The 19,446-nt window shown below is 40.0% G+C and overlaps 1 protein-coding gene across 2 annotated transcripts in view; it reads right to left on the bottom strand.

Moving 5' to 3' along the window:
• The window catches only part of LOC108098859 (aminopeptidase N), a 304,344-nt gene that overhangs the window by 199,386 nt on the left and 85,512 nt on the right, over nt 1-19,446 (bottom strand). For both annotated transcript variants that reach the window (XM_043208485.1, XM_043208486.1), the window contains 3 exons: nt 18,030-18,280; nt 17,698-17,968; nt 17,559-17,638 (listed from right to left, as the gene is read on the bottom strand). In XM_043208485.1, the coding sequence (XP_043064420.1) occupies nt 17,559-17,638; nt 17,698-17,968; nt 18,030-18,280 (602 nt within the window). The remainder of the gene's footprint in view (nt 1-17,558; nt 17,639-17,697; nt 17,969-18,029; nt 18,281-19,446) is intronic.

Here is a 19,446-nt window from a genome sequence, read left to right as displayed (position 1 = left end):
TAAGGTCGGCCACGCATTCTGCCATCGGTATATGGTATTTGGCCAACACATGGTGACATCAGGAGCAACTTACTCGCTGTTAAGATCACTACAATCCCTTCAAGACAGAGGAGTTGCCTTGAAGTTAGCAGAAAAGCAAGGTAGCCATAATCGGGAGCGCTACAATTTAAGATCACGGGAAGTTTCGTACTCCAATGGTCAGGAAATTTTTCGGCGGAATTTTAAGCAAAGCTGCTTTCAAACGGGGTACAATGCGAAGTTAGCTCCTGCGTATGTTAAGGCGCGTATTCGACAGAAACTTGGGAACTCATACTACGAGGTTGAGGATCTTCAGGGCAAGTTGGTCGGACGCTACCATGCAAAGGATCTGCGCCAATGATATTGGCGGGATCAGCCTTGTGGGATTTACCCCCAAGTCTGATTTTGGCGGGGGTGTTGTAGCGAATAGGTAAATAAAAAACAGATGATCGCAAGCTTTCCTGCGCCACCTAGAGGAGGATAATGGCACTAGTTGGCGTGAGAATAATTCTATGATAGGTACAACTGCATTTTTGGGATATATCAGTGGTGGTTGGGCTATCGATTTTAGTTGGCAACCGTGGCCGAGAGGTTTATTCGATATTAGGTACGGCTGCATTTACGCTAACGTCATTTTTGGCTGACTTTAGCATCACTAGATCGGCAAAGTGCACGTGAGGGAAATCTCAAACTTCCTTTTCAAATTTTGAAGCTCGGCGTGAACGGTTGGGTGCAGTCTAGCCAGTGATTTTAATATAAAGTGAAAAGTTAAGGTTGTGGCTGATCAAGGTCCGGTTGGAGTGCGACTTCACCAGTCGACGTGCAGCAGATTGCATAACCCTGCTGCAAGTCCATTGCAAGTGTAAGTGGACAAGGGATTTTTAACCAGATTTTCGTCAATTAATTCCCCTTCCGTACCCGAATAGGTACACACGGAATTTTAAGATTACCCTGCGCGGAGGCGGGAATTACGTTAACGTCAGCAATCACTGCTTCCCCAAAAAGGGGGCAGTTCAGTCGACCGTCTTCAAGCAGTATCGTCAAGTAAATTTCTGCGGCGCATAGGAGGAAGGATTAAGGACTATTTTCACCAGCTAGTTCCTGTCGGGTGCCATATAATGAGTCAGTGATCTTCGCCAGAAACTTGGCAATAAATGGCTGAGTGGCACTAGGTGGCCGTATACTATAAAAGGAGGTGCTTTCTTTTGCCTTTTTCTTGTCTTGCTGTCGGAACTTGTAGACCCCGTAAAATCTATTAATTAAAGTTCAAGTGGTCCGAGATACCTGTCGCAATGCAGTGCAAAAATTGTCGTTATGCCTAAGCAGTCGCCTGCGTGTAATCTCATTGGAACTAAAAGAAGTGGCTAAATACGCAGGTGCAACCCAAATCAGTGAATTTAAAAAATTGTTATTCGAAAAACAGAAAATTATTTTGATAAAATTTTAGCCTCACGAGAAAATCTATATCATGTGAATTTACAAAATATATATATAAAATAAAATCATCTATGTTTAAAATAAAAATAATTAAGTTAGGTTAAAAACATTGTAGGTTAAATGCAGAAATAATGTGAATATTAGGAAAACTGAATTTCAACTATTGTTAGCAGTAAAGATTTGTAATGAAATTATTGGAAGAATTTAAAAAAAAAGGAATATAAAATGAAACTGTGTCAGAAGTTATGCCAAGTTCGGTCGCATTAACGACAGCTATCAGCCAATTAGGTATTATTGCCAAACTGCTTTGCTAATAATTTTTCAGCTCAAATCCAACTCATGGAAGCGCTTTCATCAGTGCAGTAGATACCCAATCTGGCACACATTATTTAATTACTGTATGATGCGAACCTAACCCTGCTGTTTAAAAACGAATGTAGTTTGATCTTTTGATACAATGCAATTTATGACACTTATTCATTAACAGTAAAACAATGTAAAATGAAAATTAAAGCGCTAACGAATAGCTATTAATATGAATTAAACTTGAAATTTGAAATAAAACTAGAAGTAAAGAATAAAACCAAATATTCACGAACATGTTAAAATTATAGAGAAATTAAATTGAAATTAGTTCTTAATCATTTGCAAATTTATCTTGTAGTTTTTTTTTTTGATACATTATATTATACTTTATGAAGTCATACAAGTTTACAAAGCCAACAAGAAATTTCTTTATGAATTATATTATGTTATCTTTAGCTTTTATATTTAGGAAATAAAAACGAATTATAATGTCTGAGTAGATAACCAATCTTTTTTAACTGCATGCTGACCCGAGAGCCACCTTAGTTGCCTTTTTTTTTAATGGGGCCTGTTGCAGATCAAATTTGGATTATTGACATGGCCAAGGAAGGGAGGGCTATTATCGCGCCCGCATACATCTTGTGGCGTACGTTGAGGGAAGTTCAATTCTTTTCTGTCTGTCCGTTTGTCGTGCTAACTCTATATCCGGCCGATTTTGGCTCGTTATTTATTTTTTTGCACGCAAGAAATTTAATTGTTAAGGATTTAAATGAGCACCCATAAGCTGCAGCCTCTCCAGAACACCACGACATTTGCCGACGAGTTAAAGCCGGAATAAAACGCGTGCAGGGCTTACAGTTCGGGATACCATCAGCTCACCGTTGTTCGTTACAAGGGCAAGAAGCGAGAGGGGTGAAAACACATCACACACCACCGAGACCGCAGAAGCCCAGAGGCCATGCAGAGCCCAAATCAAAGGCGGAGGTAAAGGTACCCTCCCAGAAAGCGCCGTCTAGGCCATCCCCGGCAGATGAGCCCAAGGGAGAGGAACAGTGGAAAAAGGTGGAAAGACGGAAGGCCAAAGTCAAAATCTGCCAAAACCGCCAATACCAATACCACCAGAGGCAAACCCGCTAGGCGGTTTGCGATTGTGGTGAAGGGGACGGAAAACACCTCCTACGCGGACATGCTTCGCTTAGTTAAAAGCGAACCATCGCTAAAAAGCCTCGCCCAACATGTAAGAGAAATTCGGAAGACGGCAAAGGGAGATCTGCTCTTTAAGCTCTCAAGGCCGTCAGACCCGAACACAAGGGCGCTGGAAGAAGCCGTAAAAGGCTTTCTGGGATCGAAAGCGGAGGTAAGGACCCTGACTGAGACACGACAGAGGAGGAATTGCTGGAGGCATTGGTAACCCAGTTTGGTGAAATCCAAGTCACCAGGTCCTCTATTGTGTCATACCGGAAGGAATACGGCGGCACACAGACGGCGTCACTTAAGCTCCCAGCGAACACGGTGAACAAGCTGGTAGAGGCGGGAAAAGTTCGAGTGGGCTGGGTAATATGCCGCATAAGAAGGAAAGTGCAGCCAGTCCGCTGCTTTAAGTGCATGGACTACGGTCACACGGCTAGCAGATGTTCTGAAGAGGCGAACTACAGAGACACCTGTTTCAAATGTGGTGAATCTGGCCACAAAGCCAAGGACTGTAAGAAGAGTCCAAAATGCATATTATGCGCCAGGAAGGGAGAAAAGGAGTCGGATCACATTGCTACTAGTGGCAGGTGTCCATACCTTAAAAAGGCGCAACGTGGAGCTGTGGACAACACGCCACTCCACTCACAGACATCATGTCAGAAAAGGGTTTTATAAGAGCTAATGTAGGCTGGCTATACGTATATAGCTGCTACCTTCCTCCATCGCTAAGTCTGGAGGAGTTCACAGGTATACTTGACTTACTGGTCAGAGACGCGAGAGACAAGTCACCATGCTTAATTGCCGGCGATTTCAACGCATGGGCGATCGACTGGGGTAGCGTCAGAACAAACTCGAAAGGGAGAGCAGTTCTTGGCGCGTTTGCGGCGCTGGAGGTCACCCTTTTGAACAACGGGCGCGAAAACACGTTCAGATGAGGAAATGCAGGATCTGCCATAGACCTGATGTTTGTAAGCAGCACGCTCGTGCCCAGGACGTCCTGGAATGTAAGCAAATGCTACACCCATAGTGACCACCAAGCGATAATAACGGTTATCCATAGTCGGGCTCTCGCTCCTGTACCTACCAGAGTCAGTAGATATAAACCGGAATCCCTTGATAAGGATGTCTTCGAGTATATTATTAAACAGATTTTCGTTTCTCGGCTTTCCCCTGATCAATCATCATCCGATGTACTGTCTTATATACAAGGCAAAACAAAGGCCGATAACATTAAAGTGGAAAAATTTAACTTTTCTTACGCTCGGGATATTTCATCTTTCAGGATCACTGTCCCGGACGAGCTTTTTTCAACCAAATGTTCGGGCAATTTTTGGCCGGATAGTATGGTGGTAAAAGAGTTCGAAGCTAGGATCAAAAATAAAAAAAAGGCCCGTGGGAATAAAACTTCCTTCGAGTGGCCAGACCACTAAACCTTCATCTAGGTACATCATCCTCTTCTTCCTCTTCCTCAAAAAACTAACATCAAGCCTTCTTCTTTCCTATCAAAATGCAAGGGGCTTGCGTAGCAAGCTAATTAAGTTGTAAATCATTCACTACTTATAAGGAAACTTGACTTATTAGGTTTCCCAGTTGATCTTCTAAAATGGATCTTAAGTTATCTGAATGGCAGGACACAAAGGGTCCTTTTTAAGAATTCACTTTCTTGTGTTCTCCGAGTCACCTCCGGCGTCCCTCAAGGGAGCCACCTTGGCCCGCTACTATTTACCTTATTTATTAATGACCTTCCATTAGTAATAACACACTCTCGTGTACTTATATACGCAGATGATGTTAAATTGTGCTTGCAGTATAAGGACATTTCTTACCGTTTGAATGCAGTGATAACTTACTCAACTTAAACGGCTCAAAGTGTAAGCTTATGACCTTTTGTCGAACTAAACCGATTCGGGGGACTTACACTTTAAGTGGATGCTCTTTGGACAGAATAACTCAGGTGGATGACCTTGGTGTTCTTCTGGACCCAAAATTAAAATTTTCTATCCATATTTCTATCCATATGGTGAATAAAGCCAGGAGTGTGCTGGGATTTATAAAAAGGTGGTCAAAGGAATTTGACGACCCTTACATAACTAAAAATTTATTTATTTCGCTTGTCCGTCCAATTCTTGAATACGGATCACCGGTCTGGAGTCCCCAATATGGAGTTCATTCGGATCGTATTGAATCGGTCCAAAATTTTTTTTACTTTTTGCCCTACAGCGCCTAAATTGGGATGCAAACCTTTTATTACCCTCCTACTCTAGTAGACTACTTATAATTAATTTACCCTCCCCAGCCAACCGTAGAACGATGCTTGGAACAGTTTTTATGTTTAATCTTATTTGTGGTAAAATTGATAGCCCCGACTTAGTTAGCAGGCTAAACTTTTCTGTTCCAAGTAGATTAACCAGAAATTACATCCCCCTAATTTTAAATCAATGTAGATCTAACTATGAGCTGCATGATCCCTACAGAGTATTGTGTTCTGACTATAATAGACTTTATCCTATTACATCTATTTCTGACTCTCTGCCGTTCTTAAAGCGATCTCTCTTGACTTTTTTTAGCTCAAAATTAGATCTTATTGTCTTCCTCCTAATTTTCCTCGGCCTTTTTCTTATTTTTCTAAGTCGCGACTCTTCTCTCGTGAACCGAGCCGTACGATGCACGGCAGCGCCCCTCAGCGGGAGGTGTGGCCGTGGGACACGCGCGTCGTATTTTATTTTAAATTTAAAATTAAAATAAAATTTAACTTAACATAACTTTTCTTTTCTTAATTTTTTCTTTTAAAAATCGCGTCAAAATTATCGCGAATCATGCCGTACGATACACGGCGGTCGCCCCTCGGTCGGTTGGGCGGGTAAGTGGGCCGTGGGACTATATATATATATATATATGCTGCAGGGACTGCACCCAAGTGGCACAGCCACAGACATGGCGAGCCAGGTCATGGCATACGTGACCCGGGCATGCAATGCTTCCATGACAAAGACTGGAAATGGGCCTAACAGGCAGCCCGTTTACTGGTGGAACGATGACATTGCCATAGCTCGGAAAGAATGCTTCCGTGCCAGACGAGCATACCAGAGAGCACTAAGACGTGGGGTTACCCACGCCGCCGCCCAACAATGCACCTTCAAGGAGAAGAGGCGAGGGCTCAAAGTCCTGATAAAAGAGATCAAGAAACGGCTGTTCCTAGAACTGTGTGACCAGGCGGACTCGGACCCCTGGGGCACAGCATACAAAATAGCGATGAAGAGGCTGTACGCTTTCAGGCCAGCTAGCCCAAAATGCCCGGATCTGTTCGGAAAAATAGTAGTCCACCTATTCCCGCACCAACCGCCCAGACGGGTAGACAGGTTGGCAAACGTGAACTGGACCGATACCCCCTCCGATTGTGTGACAGAAGAAGAGGTCCTGCTAGCAGCGCGGCGGATAAAACCAGGGAAAGCTCCCGGCCCCGACGGAATACCGAGCGCGGTCATGAAGAAGGCCATCGAGCTTCAACCAAGCTACTTTGCTTCTCTTTTCAGCAGGTGCATCTCGAAAGAGGTGTTCCCCAAGTGCTGAAAGAGACAGAACCTAGTTTTGATCCCAAAGGGAGGTAAAGTGCCTGAAGACCCCTCAGGATACCGACCGATCTGCTTGCTAGACACCGCTGGCAAAGCCCTAGAACGGGTCATATGCTCCCGACTAGAAGCCTCAATCAACAGCTCAGGAGGTCTGTCCGACTCCCAGTTCGGCTTCAGGAAAGCTCGCTCTACGAAGCAGGCTATCCAAGAAGTCGTAAATCTGGCTGCTAGGGCAATTGAAGGTAAACGGTGGCGGTGGGGCACCAAAGAGTACTGCCTGGTGGTGACGCTAGACGTCAAAAATGCTTTTAATTCGGCTAGCTGGGCAAGGATCCTAGAATGCCTGGTTAACAAGGGCATTAATCCAACCCTAACCCGAATTATAGAAAGCTACCTAAGCCAACGAGTGCTACGCTACGAAACCAATGAAGGAAGGAAAACATACAGAGTCACGGGAGGAGTTCCCCAGGGATTCGTCCTCGGGCCGACGCTGTGGAACCCTATGTACGACGGGATCCTCCGACTGACACTCCCACCTGGCGTAAAGATGATCGGCTTCGCAGATGTCGTTGCCATTGTGGCAGTTGCTAAACACACGCATGAGCTGGAGGCTATAACCAATGCGGCGATCAGATAGGCGAAGGAATGGCTAGTAAATGCTGGACTTAGCCTTGCAGAGCATAAGACGGAGGCGGTGCTTATAAGCTCCAGGAAGGTCGTGGAGAGCGTGACACTCACAGTGGGTGGCACAGCCATAAGATCCCGACCCCATCTCCGCTATCTAGGAATAATCCTGGACCACAGGCTCTCCTTCAAGGAGCACTTGAAAATTGCCCGCGACAACGCCGAGCGTGCCACGGCCGAGCAAGACCGGCACTACAATTTACGACGACGGGAGTGGAAACCACCATTGGGTTCCCTAGTCCTCGCCGGCTATCACGTGTTGTCCAACGCCGCCGAGGGCTTTGCAGCCAAACTGGCCGCAAAATACGAGGGCCCGTTTCGAGTAGTCAAGTTCCTCTCGCCAAACATCGACCGGCTGCAAGATATCGAAAGCCGTCGCCGCCGCACGGCCAGCATAAACAACCTCAACCATCAAGGCGACGAGGATGACGACGATCACCAAGACGTGGACGGTCTAAGCGCAATCCACGCCCACAACGACCACGACGCCCACGATCAACCGGGACATCTCCACACTGAAGTTGACCCTGATCCGAAGGAAACATAGGAAAGCAGGAGCATAGGATAGGCACCATAGCAGAAGGCACCCTAAAAGGGTGGGCTTTACTAATACACCACTGCCCCGGCAGGCGAAATGCCGGCCCTCAAAGGGCTGAATATTGTGGACGCGGGCACCGCCAGCGCAGGGCGCGGCCCACGAACTCCACTATCCCCACCGCCACGACCAGGCACCACCGACGGCTGCTCGCGAGTCCCCGCCACCGCTGGCCACCACCGCCAGCGAGAATCAAAAGCAGCGAAAAGGGCCGCTGCCGCAATCGGCAACAGAGAAGGGCTTCGAGCAACTCCCGCTGCCCGCCGATCGGGGAGTCGGCTTTATACATTTGGACCGTACAGACGTGAACGCGGAAAAAACATCAGGAGTAACTAGACGACCCACCCAGGAAAGCACGTGGCCGGCGGACATGGAGTCCTCCACCGAGGAGTAAATGCGGGTGAGCCGGCCAAGGGCCAATCCCAAACGTGGGAGGCCAGCAGTGCGCGGGATGTAGGGAATAGCGTAGGGACAGGCTTAGAACTTAGGTAAGACAATGTAAATAAAACGCCAGGAATAATACAAGAATACTCGGCTCAAGATTATTTTCCCCAGTCTCCGGATGACGGAACCGCATTCCCCTTTCCCTCCCATCCTTTCCCTCCCTCGTAGTTAGGGGCACCGGCACCCGACTGACGGGGCCGGACAACCGATTCCCGGTCGACGGGATCGACCGCCCATGGGTTTTACTGGGTTTCCCCAACTCTTGCAGAAAATGCTGGGTCTAAAGTATCCCCAGAATTAAAAACGAAAAATGAAATGAAGAAACAAATAAAAACTAAAGCACAAACTCATGTCAAGAATTGAAGTGATAGTCAATGTAACTTTTGAGGCGGCGTGTTGGAATTTGCATGTTCAAATGTAAAAAATCGCATGGATTAATGTGGACGCATACATTCATGTTTGCATGAATGTATGTGTACGAGAAGTAGACGTACGTAATCATATTTCTGAAAGTTTAATCCCTTGGCTACATAATTCATTTAGAAAGTTTTTATGTAGCTTTTATTTTAAAAGAATTGTGATCGTTCAGAAGAAAAGTTTAAAACGGCGGTTTTACCCCACCTAGTGGGGTAAAAACGCCATTCTGGTTTTAGTGTAGTTAAGTACCCAAATAATGTCAATAACTTCTGAGAAAAATTTTTATTCAATTCAAATGGATATTACATGTCACAACGAATATATTATATAAAAGTAAAAATAAGAAATTGAAGCGAAGTCATAAGCAAGTCGTCGAACTGCTGTCCGAGAGAAACCATGAAACATAGCTGATGCTTTCATGAGATATTTCTCAAGCGATGCCTCTTGGTCGTCAGTAAAAATCTGTAAAATAAGAATTACGTGGTTAAAATAGTTTTAAACTAAGAAGAAATGTCGCATTAACAAAGGTTTGAAACTGAAAATTAAAATATTCTTATTTAAAAGATAAAATCATTTTATACAAAACTGTTTGCAATTATCTGTTCAAAATGAAAGGCTGTTATTTTTAAATTGAATTGAATTCAAAATCATGACATTACATATTGTTTCAATTAACAAAAATTGTGAATATTTGACACTTTACCTGGGGATGATGGCCATAATAAGCGTTGTGCGCTTTGTTGACTCGGTCTCGCAAAGTCTCTCGGGGAATCCCATATTTTTCGGCAGCAACTGCCACCATGCTGCCCTCCTGAACTTCCTCGATTGCCCGTTGAAATATATTTTCATCAATTTTTGATTTTTTTCTTGCGTAATTGCGAGGCATGATGGTGAAAGACATTCATTCTCGATTAAAACGAGTTTTTCCGTTATCAAATTGTGTGGCGTTTTTACCCCACCTTTTCGCGGCGTTTTTACCCCACGCGCCAATTTTTTTTCGAGGTCACTTAGTTTGTACAATTTTGGAAATATTGGCTAACTTGATACATGTACATCAGTATCAAGGTTCGTACTATAAGCGGACACTTACCTTTTTTTTAAGCCGTTCACTTACACTTGATTGAGCAATCTTTATAACAAAAATTTTTTGGCGCCGTCGAGTGAAACAAAAATGGCGCTGTAGAAATTGTCACGATAAAGCTGCAGTATTCCGACCGACTTCAAAAACCGCGCATTATCAATCAGAATCTACATTATCAACGGTTAATCGTTTCGGCGCTTCATTTGAATTTGAAATCCAAATGGCGGTTTTACCCACCGGTGGTTTTACCCCATCTTACCCTATGTTTATTTTTTTGAGCTTAATTACATTTTATTGTTCAACTTTTAAAGAATATTAGAAAAAAAAAATATTAAAAAATACTTAGAAATAAGCCTGTGGCGGTTAATATTCCGAAGCACCCAAAGAAATAGTTGTTTTGCGGTGAACATCACAGGGCGTTAACGGATCATCTTAAAAATAAAATGTGATATGCGTTGTAAAGATAATGAATTTTCCGAGGTAATCAGGAAAAGTTTTTTAAAATTTATTTTTTGTCTATTTTTGGGAGCACTTGAAAGTGAAAAGTGCGATTTTAGCTTAAAAAATCGCTGTTAATTTATTTTTTAAGAATAGAAAAAAATTAAAAATTAAAAAAAACTCTTCCTGATTACCTGCGTATTTATATTGAGAATGTGTGTTAAAAATTTGAAAGGATCGGCTCAGTAGATTTTGAGTTCTGATGTTCACCGACTTTCAAAATAACGTCTTCGGCAAAATCAATTCAAAGTATTTTTATACGTGAAAATACGTCCAAATACGGTTGTTTAAAACGCTGTAACTCCGTTAGTTTGACTTTAATTGACTCAAAAGTTTTACACAATGTTCTCAACATATTGGTCATTCAGAAAAAAAATAAAAAAAATATTATAAAAAATTTTTTTTTAAACTTTGCTGGTGCCACAGTTGGCAATTCTACATATCTGGACAAAATCGTTGTACCAAGGTCCACTTCTTATTCCAAGATCGATGATTCTCGCAACACCGCCCCCATAAAACCGGACTTTCAGGAGCCACTGGCCAACAGCATGCCTACTCCATGCCCAATGTCCCCGTTCCACCACCGATGCCTCCACAAGACAGTCAACAACCCACCAGCGGAACCCTTAATAGGAACATGGCGGCGCACAGTGGTCCGAATGCTGCCATAAATCCAATTTTTCAGTAGTCCTGGATTTAAAAATTTCTAATTCTAATAAATTCTTATTACGGGGGACGGTGGCCCAGCAGGTAGAGCGCTGGCCTCCGGTCCGGAAGGCCCGGGTTCGAGTCGAGCCCCAGGCTCCCCGAGAAAAAGAAACGGTTTCTTTTTCCAAATCTCCACCACTTCTATGCTCTATCGCTCACTTAACATTAGTAACAAATTTCGGCTCCCCGGACCCGCACACCCCCTCGTCCACGTTACTATGGACCCAACAATAGAATTTTCGTCACTCCTAGATGGCGCCAGGTGGCAACCCCACCGCTAGGATAAGTCGCTACTGGCTTATCACCGGTAGGATCGAAAATCAATGATAATGAATCCTCTACAAGAAATTGTAGAGGCTCTAAGCTCCCGGGTGGAGTAAAAGAATGTAAATTTTTTTTAAATTCTTGAATATTTGAACTATGGTTCCCCAAAGTATTAGCTTGTTTTAATTCCATTTACATAAAAATTTTTATTCTTAAAAGTGACAAGTGACGAAAATCCTATAAAAATATAATATAATTTTTTTCTATTTACAAACATATCTACGATACAATTTTTTTTTAACAGTTCATTATTACTGTAAACTATATTATCAATAAAAATTTTTATCAATATGTAATGTTGTATTGATGGGATTCTCATTTAATTAGCAAAAAAATTTTTTTTTTTTAAATAAATTTTTTTGAATCGGATATTTTTAGCCTTCCATCAGCTTCCAACCAGAGACCATATAGTTAATACAGTCGACTCTCGTTAATTCGAAACTCGGGGGACTCTTGAAATATTTCGAATTATCGAGTGTTTGAAATACCAAATGGTTCGAAATTTGCAAGAGAAAATAAATAAAACTTCGAATTATTAAGTGTTTCTTAATTTTTATTTATTAATATAAAAATTATAAGAATTAAGAGGTACATTCGTGTACGTACATGTATTCGTAATGTGAATTAATTAATCTTTCGAAAGAACTTTGTTATACTGGTTTGCTTTAAAGCACAATTCTGCTGCTCACACTGCTCAATAACTTTATTTAAGAGAAAAAGTGCCTGAAATGCTTTTTCATCACTTTCGTTTTGTAGACATAAGCTTTATAAGGTATCAAATGAGGATCTTGCTTCCTTAACTGACACCTCTGCCAAAGGTTCTTTATACTTTCTAGGGCTCATAGCTAACACTAACTTTTAATATGCATACCAACGAAAGAGTAACAGCAACTGAATAAGTACACAAACCAATTCGTAAGTGTTGTAAGTGTTTGCGTCAAATGGTCAAACATACATAATCAAAACAAAAACAAAGGCAAGTTTAAACTTGTCCCAAAATTTCCGCCTTTTTTCTCTGCAACTTTGAATTGTCGAGTGTTAGACGCTGATGACTTCGAATTAACGAGTGGTTTTGTTAAATATCAATTATTTTTTCGTTCGAATTACCAAGTGTATGAAAATATATTGATTTAGTTCGAAATATAAAGAGATTTCGTAGGGACCTCGTGATATCTTTGAATTATAGAGAGGTTCGAATTATCGCAGGTTTGAATTAACGAGAGTCGACTGTATTAGTATACATCTGTACTACAATACCCAATTTAAAACTTTTGCGCAAAATTAAGCAAACGCAAATGCGAACATTTTTTTCACACCTGTTGCCGAAATTAAGCACCAGGCTTATCAGCAGCGAAAGCGACAAAAACAAAAGTCAGTGATTTTATCTACCCTAGTTCTCCTTTGCGCTCATTCTCATTCTCTCACGTGAGCTTATGCATATGCAGTAACTTTAATTTAGGCAGTTGCGATGCTTTATTTTAAGTATACTTTGTACTAGAATATTATTTGATTCCAATTTAAGCGGTGACATTGAGAGGAGGCTTGGGTAAAATCAATTGTTTAATATTTTATGGTTAAAATTAAAATGCATTTGTTTTTAGAATTCTTAAGCGCCAGTACGCCAATAAGACGAAAAAATAATTAAAATCATATTGTTTATTGCGGGTGCTGTAAAAATCTGGCCGGCTCCGAAACACCACCTTTTTAGAGACGCATTTGGCGCATTTTTTTTCCGCTTTGCACAAATTTCCCGCTTTACAGGGAATAGCATACGGAATTCCAAAACAATGCCTTTTGCTCCCACAGAGAAGGATTTATTCCTTTTCTTAAAGGCTTCTGAAGCTAAGCGGTATGATACCAAAAGAATCCATTTGCAAAATTACGTAATTGAAAAATTGAAATATCAAAACCGTCCAAAAGAATTAAAAAAAGTGGTTTTGCAGATTATTCAAAATTTCTGTAAAGATATTTTGCGAAAACTGATTAATTGTAACAGACACTGGAATCGTGTTTTAGAAGAGAATGCTATCTGGTTAAATGAAACAGTCACTTTTCCATGCGAAACATCCGTGATTGAAAAATGTGAACTTTCTCACGATAGCATACGCAATGGCGGAACCAAGAGAGGCCGACCGCCGAAATCCTTCGAAGATATCAATGAGCGTTCTAAAAAACGAAGAGTTAATAGTTTACTCAAGTCAACCGGAACTGAACTACATATGCTGCATCTGTGAATCTTCGATCGGAAGGTAATAGTTTTGGTGCAAATTTGGTATCGAAAGTGGCATCTTCCAAAGTGGATGGCTCTCAATCTGTGAGCCCAATCACATCTTATACTGAAGATGAAGCTTTGGCTTTTATGGTATCGAACAAATTGACAAAACACCAATATCTTAATATTAGATCAGGTATTAAGGAAAGAGGCATTGATCTGTATCCTTCTTATCAGTGCCGGATTAGCCATATAGCAGGAGTAGCAAATGCTACGGGCCCCGCGCATTGGGGGCCCCGCGCGGCCGCGCTCCAACTCCTACCTATCTGATCGTAAAAAAAAAAAAAAATTTAGATAGGAACCTAAAAATAATTTGCATGACTTAAGCGTGAAGCGCTTAGGCTATGCTTTACTCCCATCTGAAAATATAAAACTCGATTTCGTCACGTTATATTTTATCTGAAATTAAACCACTTTTCTACCCTTCAAGCGGCCAGATTTTCATTTTTGTTATATAGGTATACATTTATTTTGCGAGTTTACGTAGCCGATATTGTACTTTTTTATCGATTTTAATATAATATAGATTATCAGTATTTCGAGAAAAAGTAGGCAAACTATTTAAATTTTATTGACTCGTTTGACAACGTTTCGAAGTTCAGGTGTTTATTGTCATTATTGATAACGTACTGTCTGCTTTAACTAAACGTATGAAGGCATATCATAAGATTACTAGTGTTTTTGAAGTATTTCGACAGCTAAAATCTCTTACAACAGAAGAGATTTTGGAAAAATCCTCAAGTATGGTCAGTGCTTACGAAGATGATTTGGAGAACAGCCTAGGTGGCGAATTAGTGAAGTTCGCAGAGCTGCTGAAAACAGATGTGGCTACTGTTATTGACAGCACGAAACAGGAGCCTCTGGAACAGCAATTTTATAAACTTTTATTAAACAATTCTTTAGAATCGTGTTTCCCAAACTTAGAAATTGCCTTGCGCATTTACTTGTCTCTCATGATCACTAACTGCAGTGACGAACGTTCTTTTTCAACATTAAAACGTATTAAAAATGAATTAAGGAACACGATGGGCCAAGAACGTCTTAATCATCTCACTTTGTTGAATATAGAACATGATTTGCTTAAAGAAGTCGATATTGAAAGGTTTATCTCTAAATTTGCCCATATTAAATCCAGAAAAGTTTATTTGTAACAATTTTGTTTTATTTAATACCCTAAACTTGAGAACCTAAAGCAAAGCAAGGGCCCCTTGACAGAATTTGCTACAGGCCCCGCGCTAGCTTAATCCGGCACTGCTTCTTATCATAAGATTATAGAAGCTAAAAAAAAAGGTGTTTTCCGAACAACATTACAATTACTGAACAGAGTGCTGAAGTTCAATTGCAATCCCTTCTTAATCACTTATCAAATCGTTTACTACAGGTCGTACAACCTGTTTTACGCACTCTTCCTTCAAATTGCCTCTCAAAATTGATTTTGACCTCCAAGTGGGGCTTTGACGGTAGTTCAGGGCATCCAGCTTATAAACTGCGTTCTTTTGAAGACTTTAATGACCAAAATATTATGATAACTTCACTTGTGCCTTTAGAGTTGTATACTCCAAAATCTAATTTATGTCACAAAATAATACTTCGGAAAAATTGTCGTCCATCATCTTCTCGATCTTGCGTACCAATTAAAATCCACTTCACAAAAGAGACCTCTGCAGTTTCGTTGTCAATAAGAGATGAGATTAAAAGTTAAATAGGTAATTTAGTACCAAGTACCATTACAAATGATGAATTTCAAAATGTATCTATTTCTCATCAAATGCTCTTAACTATGATTGACGGAAAAGTCTGTAATGCTCTTACACAAACTGCCTCAACTCAAAGATGTTATGTTTGCGGAACATTACCGAGCATTATGAACGACATAAATACATCAATTCAAAGAGAAACAGATCCGTCCACATTTGAGCTTGGCTTATCTCCTCTACATGCCAAAATTCGATTTTTCGAATGTTTGCTGCATATTGCATATCGCTTGGACTTCAAGAAATGGCAAGTTCGAAGTCCTTCAGAGAAAGCGAGCTTTAAAGCAAGAAAGGCATATATTCAAGCAGCCTTCAAGGAGAAGATGGGGTTGTTAGTAGATTTCCCTAAAACAGGAGGTAGTGGATCAACAAACGACGGAAACACCGCACGTAGGTTTTTTAACGATCCAGAAATTTCATCTGAAATAACGGGCATCGACATAATTTTGATAAAACGATTAGGCATAATTTTTCAAACTCGGTCTTCTGGTTTTGATATCAATAGCAAAAAATTTAAGGCTTATGCGCTCGATACAGCAAAAATGTATGTGGACTTGTATAACTGGTATAATATGCCAGCTTCCGTCCATAAAATACTTATTCACGGTGCAGCCATAATAAAAACGGAATTGCTGCCTATTGGACAGCTCTCTGAAGAGAGATATAAAAAGATTTCGAGAAAATAATACACGAAAAATATCTAGAAAAGATACCATGATGGATTTGATGCATAATTTGCTAATTTCTTCTGATCCAGTAATACTATCAAAATCCAAATGCTTTCAAAAGTACACAAAGCCTCTAGCAAAAGAGGTTATGGGACTTTTGAGGCTACCGGCCATTAAATCAGAACGTCTAGAGTCAGATAGTGATTCTCAGTGAGAAGATACTTAAAAATTAAAAAACAAAAATCCAAAAAAAAGTAATAAAAAAACAAAAATTCAAATTAAAAAAAATAAAAAAATATTAAAAGAAACATTAAAAAAAAATTTTTTTTAATTTCAAAAATTAAAAAAAAATAAAAAAAAAGGAGAGTCTAAATTTACCGTAAACCTCCACGTGGTACTCTCTGGGGTCGTGAAAAATGAGATAATATATTCACCAGCTATTTACGGAAGTCACAACTGCCATATTGGAGCCGCCATTTTGAATTTTGAAATTTACACTTCATATTCGAAATCAGCGACCCCCAAAACCCCCGAGTACAAATTTTGAAGTCTCTACGTTGAGTTTTTGATTTATGATCACTTTTTCTATATAGCCGGACCACTGTGCGGCGGCTGGAGCCCTGGCAGCCATGAGGGCTCGTAGTGATTGCGAGACGGATGACCAAGACTACTTCATGCAAGACGATGCGAACAACGAGCTGCGATTCATGTTGCAGCAGCGGAAGCGGCGCATTGATCTCGATTGCGCCTTTTATTGCTGGTCTGGCTCGTCTATCGGGTTGGCGTGGATTCGGCAACCTCCGAGGGAGTTCAACGTTTTTTATCCAACCAAATCGCAAAAATTCAGGAGATGGGAATGTCTTGGCATCATGTCCCAACTAATCTCAATCATCGTTTCGCAACTCAAATTGGAGCCGTTTGCATGGATATTTCTATATTTCCATTTCGATACATGTTTCGTTTTATTTCGAATTGCAGAGGCAAAGCTTTACCTTCAGATGGCCATCTATCCGAAGTCATACCCGGCAAGGACGGCATCGTCAGAGTAGCTTTAGTCTGGACAACTACGGGCAGCCGCCTCCAAATCGTTCTGCTAAACGCGACGGTATAAAGAAGCCGCGCTTTCGGCTTATCTCACCTCATAAAGCTATTACATCTGTCGAATACATTGTTCGCGAAAATATCGAAAACGAAAACATAAGAGTTGCAGCTCCCAATAAACTTATACTTTAATTAATAAACCTATTCGTGCGTTGATTAATTACAAGGTGGCATATTGGCTATCTTCCCCATAAACACCTACTATTTGCCAAGAACATTTTTTAAAATAAATTTTCGGACGAGATTCATGAATTTTTTACGGCAGCTAAATGAATAAAAAAAAATCACCTCTTTTCGAGTTTAAAATTTAATGAAGATATCATTTGTGAGGTTATGATTTTAAATTTTTTCATAAGACCCCAAGAACATTTCATAAAAAAGGTTCCGGTCAGCTCGGTGCTTGTTACACCTCTCTCGACCCATGTCCCTGGACAACACGCTATTATGATGACGTCGCAACTGAAATATTAAATATTAAAGGTACTTACTGCTGTATTGTGTTAAGCAATGGGGTGTGAAAAATGGTGATGTAGTCCTTAGGTCTAGCGATCGATAAATTAAAGGGAACCTATATACGATAAAAAGTGTTAGTTGTTAAGTTATTTTTTGAGCTGGAAACGGCTTTACCTTTATTCCGGGCTCATCAAAGCAAGGAAATACTCGACGTGCATTGTTTGGCTTAAAGTTTGTGGCCAAATATGCTTCTTGGACGTTGTTCGTCTCATTGGTATAATAGCTCTTAAATAGTCCTTCAGCAACTTCTGCTATATTTCCTTCGAATGAAATTTCTAGAAGACATTCAGATTCCCTTTTAATTTTGTCTTTGAGGTGTAAAACATATATAGCCTTTCGAGGTAGTCGGCTGCCTCTTAAAATTGTTACCCTTCCATCTGTTTTCCTATTATTATTATTATGCAATTAACACAAATAAATCTAATTTACCTTGTAAGCTCACTTACCCATTTTCCATATTTAATCTGCTTAGTTTAATTGATCTTTCATCAATGATTAAGTTAAAATCTGCATGGAAGTGTACTTTTTTTGAATCTAAAATCCATTTTAAATGCATTTTTATATTTCCTTTGAAGTTTTGGCTTTCAAAATTTGGTTCGATGTTCACTTCATAACTAAGAGGCAAAATATCACTTGGCAATCGAACCTCTGATATTATGTTTACCGTAGAAAAATCAATGTCTCCGTGTTCAAGTCCCTATGTTAAAAAATAAACAAAATTGGCTATTATTTTTTTTAAAGGAGAATATTTAACAAATCCGAAGTTTTGAGTGCAACTAAACAGGACAACTACTTCCGACCCTCAAAAATATATATATTCTTAATAAGCATCACCATTTGAGTCGATCTAAACATATAAGTTGGCCCGTTCATAAGCAAACTACAGTATTAATTTCTAAACCGTCTTGCTGAAACTTTTTCCAAAGGCTTTAAGAAACTGATAGGTAGTATTAACATATGAGTTTATACTTCCCCACCGATCGGATGATCATATTATTAAGCGACTGTACCATATATTCGATATATTATATAGATTCAAAAAGAAATATCAAAGATAATATACAATTAAAGAAACAAAAATAAATATCTTGATATATAGGAAAAACTAAATAAAAATTAAACGACCATTTCATATTGCTGTCAATGGAAACCTCTTAACATTAATATCAGAATGCAAAGGCTTACGTAGTAAGATTACCAAATTGTACTCTGAAAGCCTTTTTTTGGTTAAGACCGGAGATTCTATACTCTGAAGTTAATTTAGGTATACTCTATACACTAGACGGGAATATGGTGGCCTTACAACCTTGTATATAAGTAAATTGATTGATTAGTTGATTTGTACGTTGTTTCTAATTCTAAAGGTGTATTTATTACCAGAGCAATATCGATTACCTGAAAATCCTTATTACCCTATTTTCGGAAGAAAAATCAAATAACACAGCTAGCGAGAAGATTTTTTCCTGAGACTCAATAGTTATACCCGTTACTCGTAGAATAAAATTTATACTGCATATGTAAACAAGAAAGGAAGCTAGCTTCGGCAAGCCTAAGCTTATATACCCTTGCAGTCATCAAATATGTCGAACAAAATGCATAAAGACTAGACAACATCGAAGCTAAGACGATTTCTATTCATTTTCCATATTTCCGACTATAGATCATATGGGAGCTATATAATATAGTTGTCCGATTTTGATCAAATTTAATTCGTAATTTAAGAGTCGTAAGAAAACTCTATATTTCAAAAATCATACTTGTCTGATGAAAAACCACGATGTTATAATTTTACTTCCGTTATTTCTATATAGATTTTGACAGCTATAAGATACATATGTATAGTTGTCCGATTTGTATGAAACT

Source organism: Drosophila ficusphila, unplaced genomic scaffold (genome assembly GCF_018152265.1).
Source record: "Drosophila ficusphila isolate 14025-0441.05 unplaced genomic scaffold, ASM1815226v1 contig_470, whole genome shotgun sequence".
Taxonomy (NCBI): Eukaryota; Metazoa; Arthropoda; class Insecta; order Diptera; family Drosophilidae; genus Drosophila; species Drosophila ficusphila.
The sequence above is the reverse complement of the archived record's forward strand: the minus strand, read 5'-3'. Positions and strand labels throughout refer to the sequence as shown.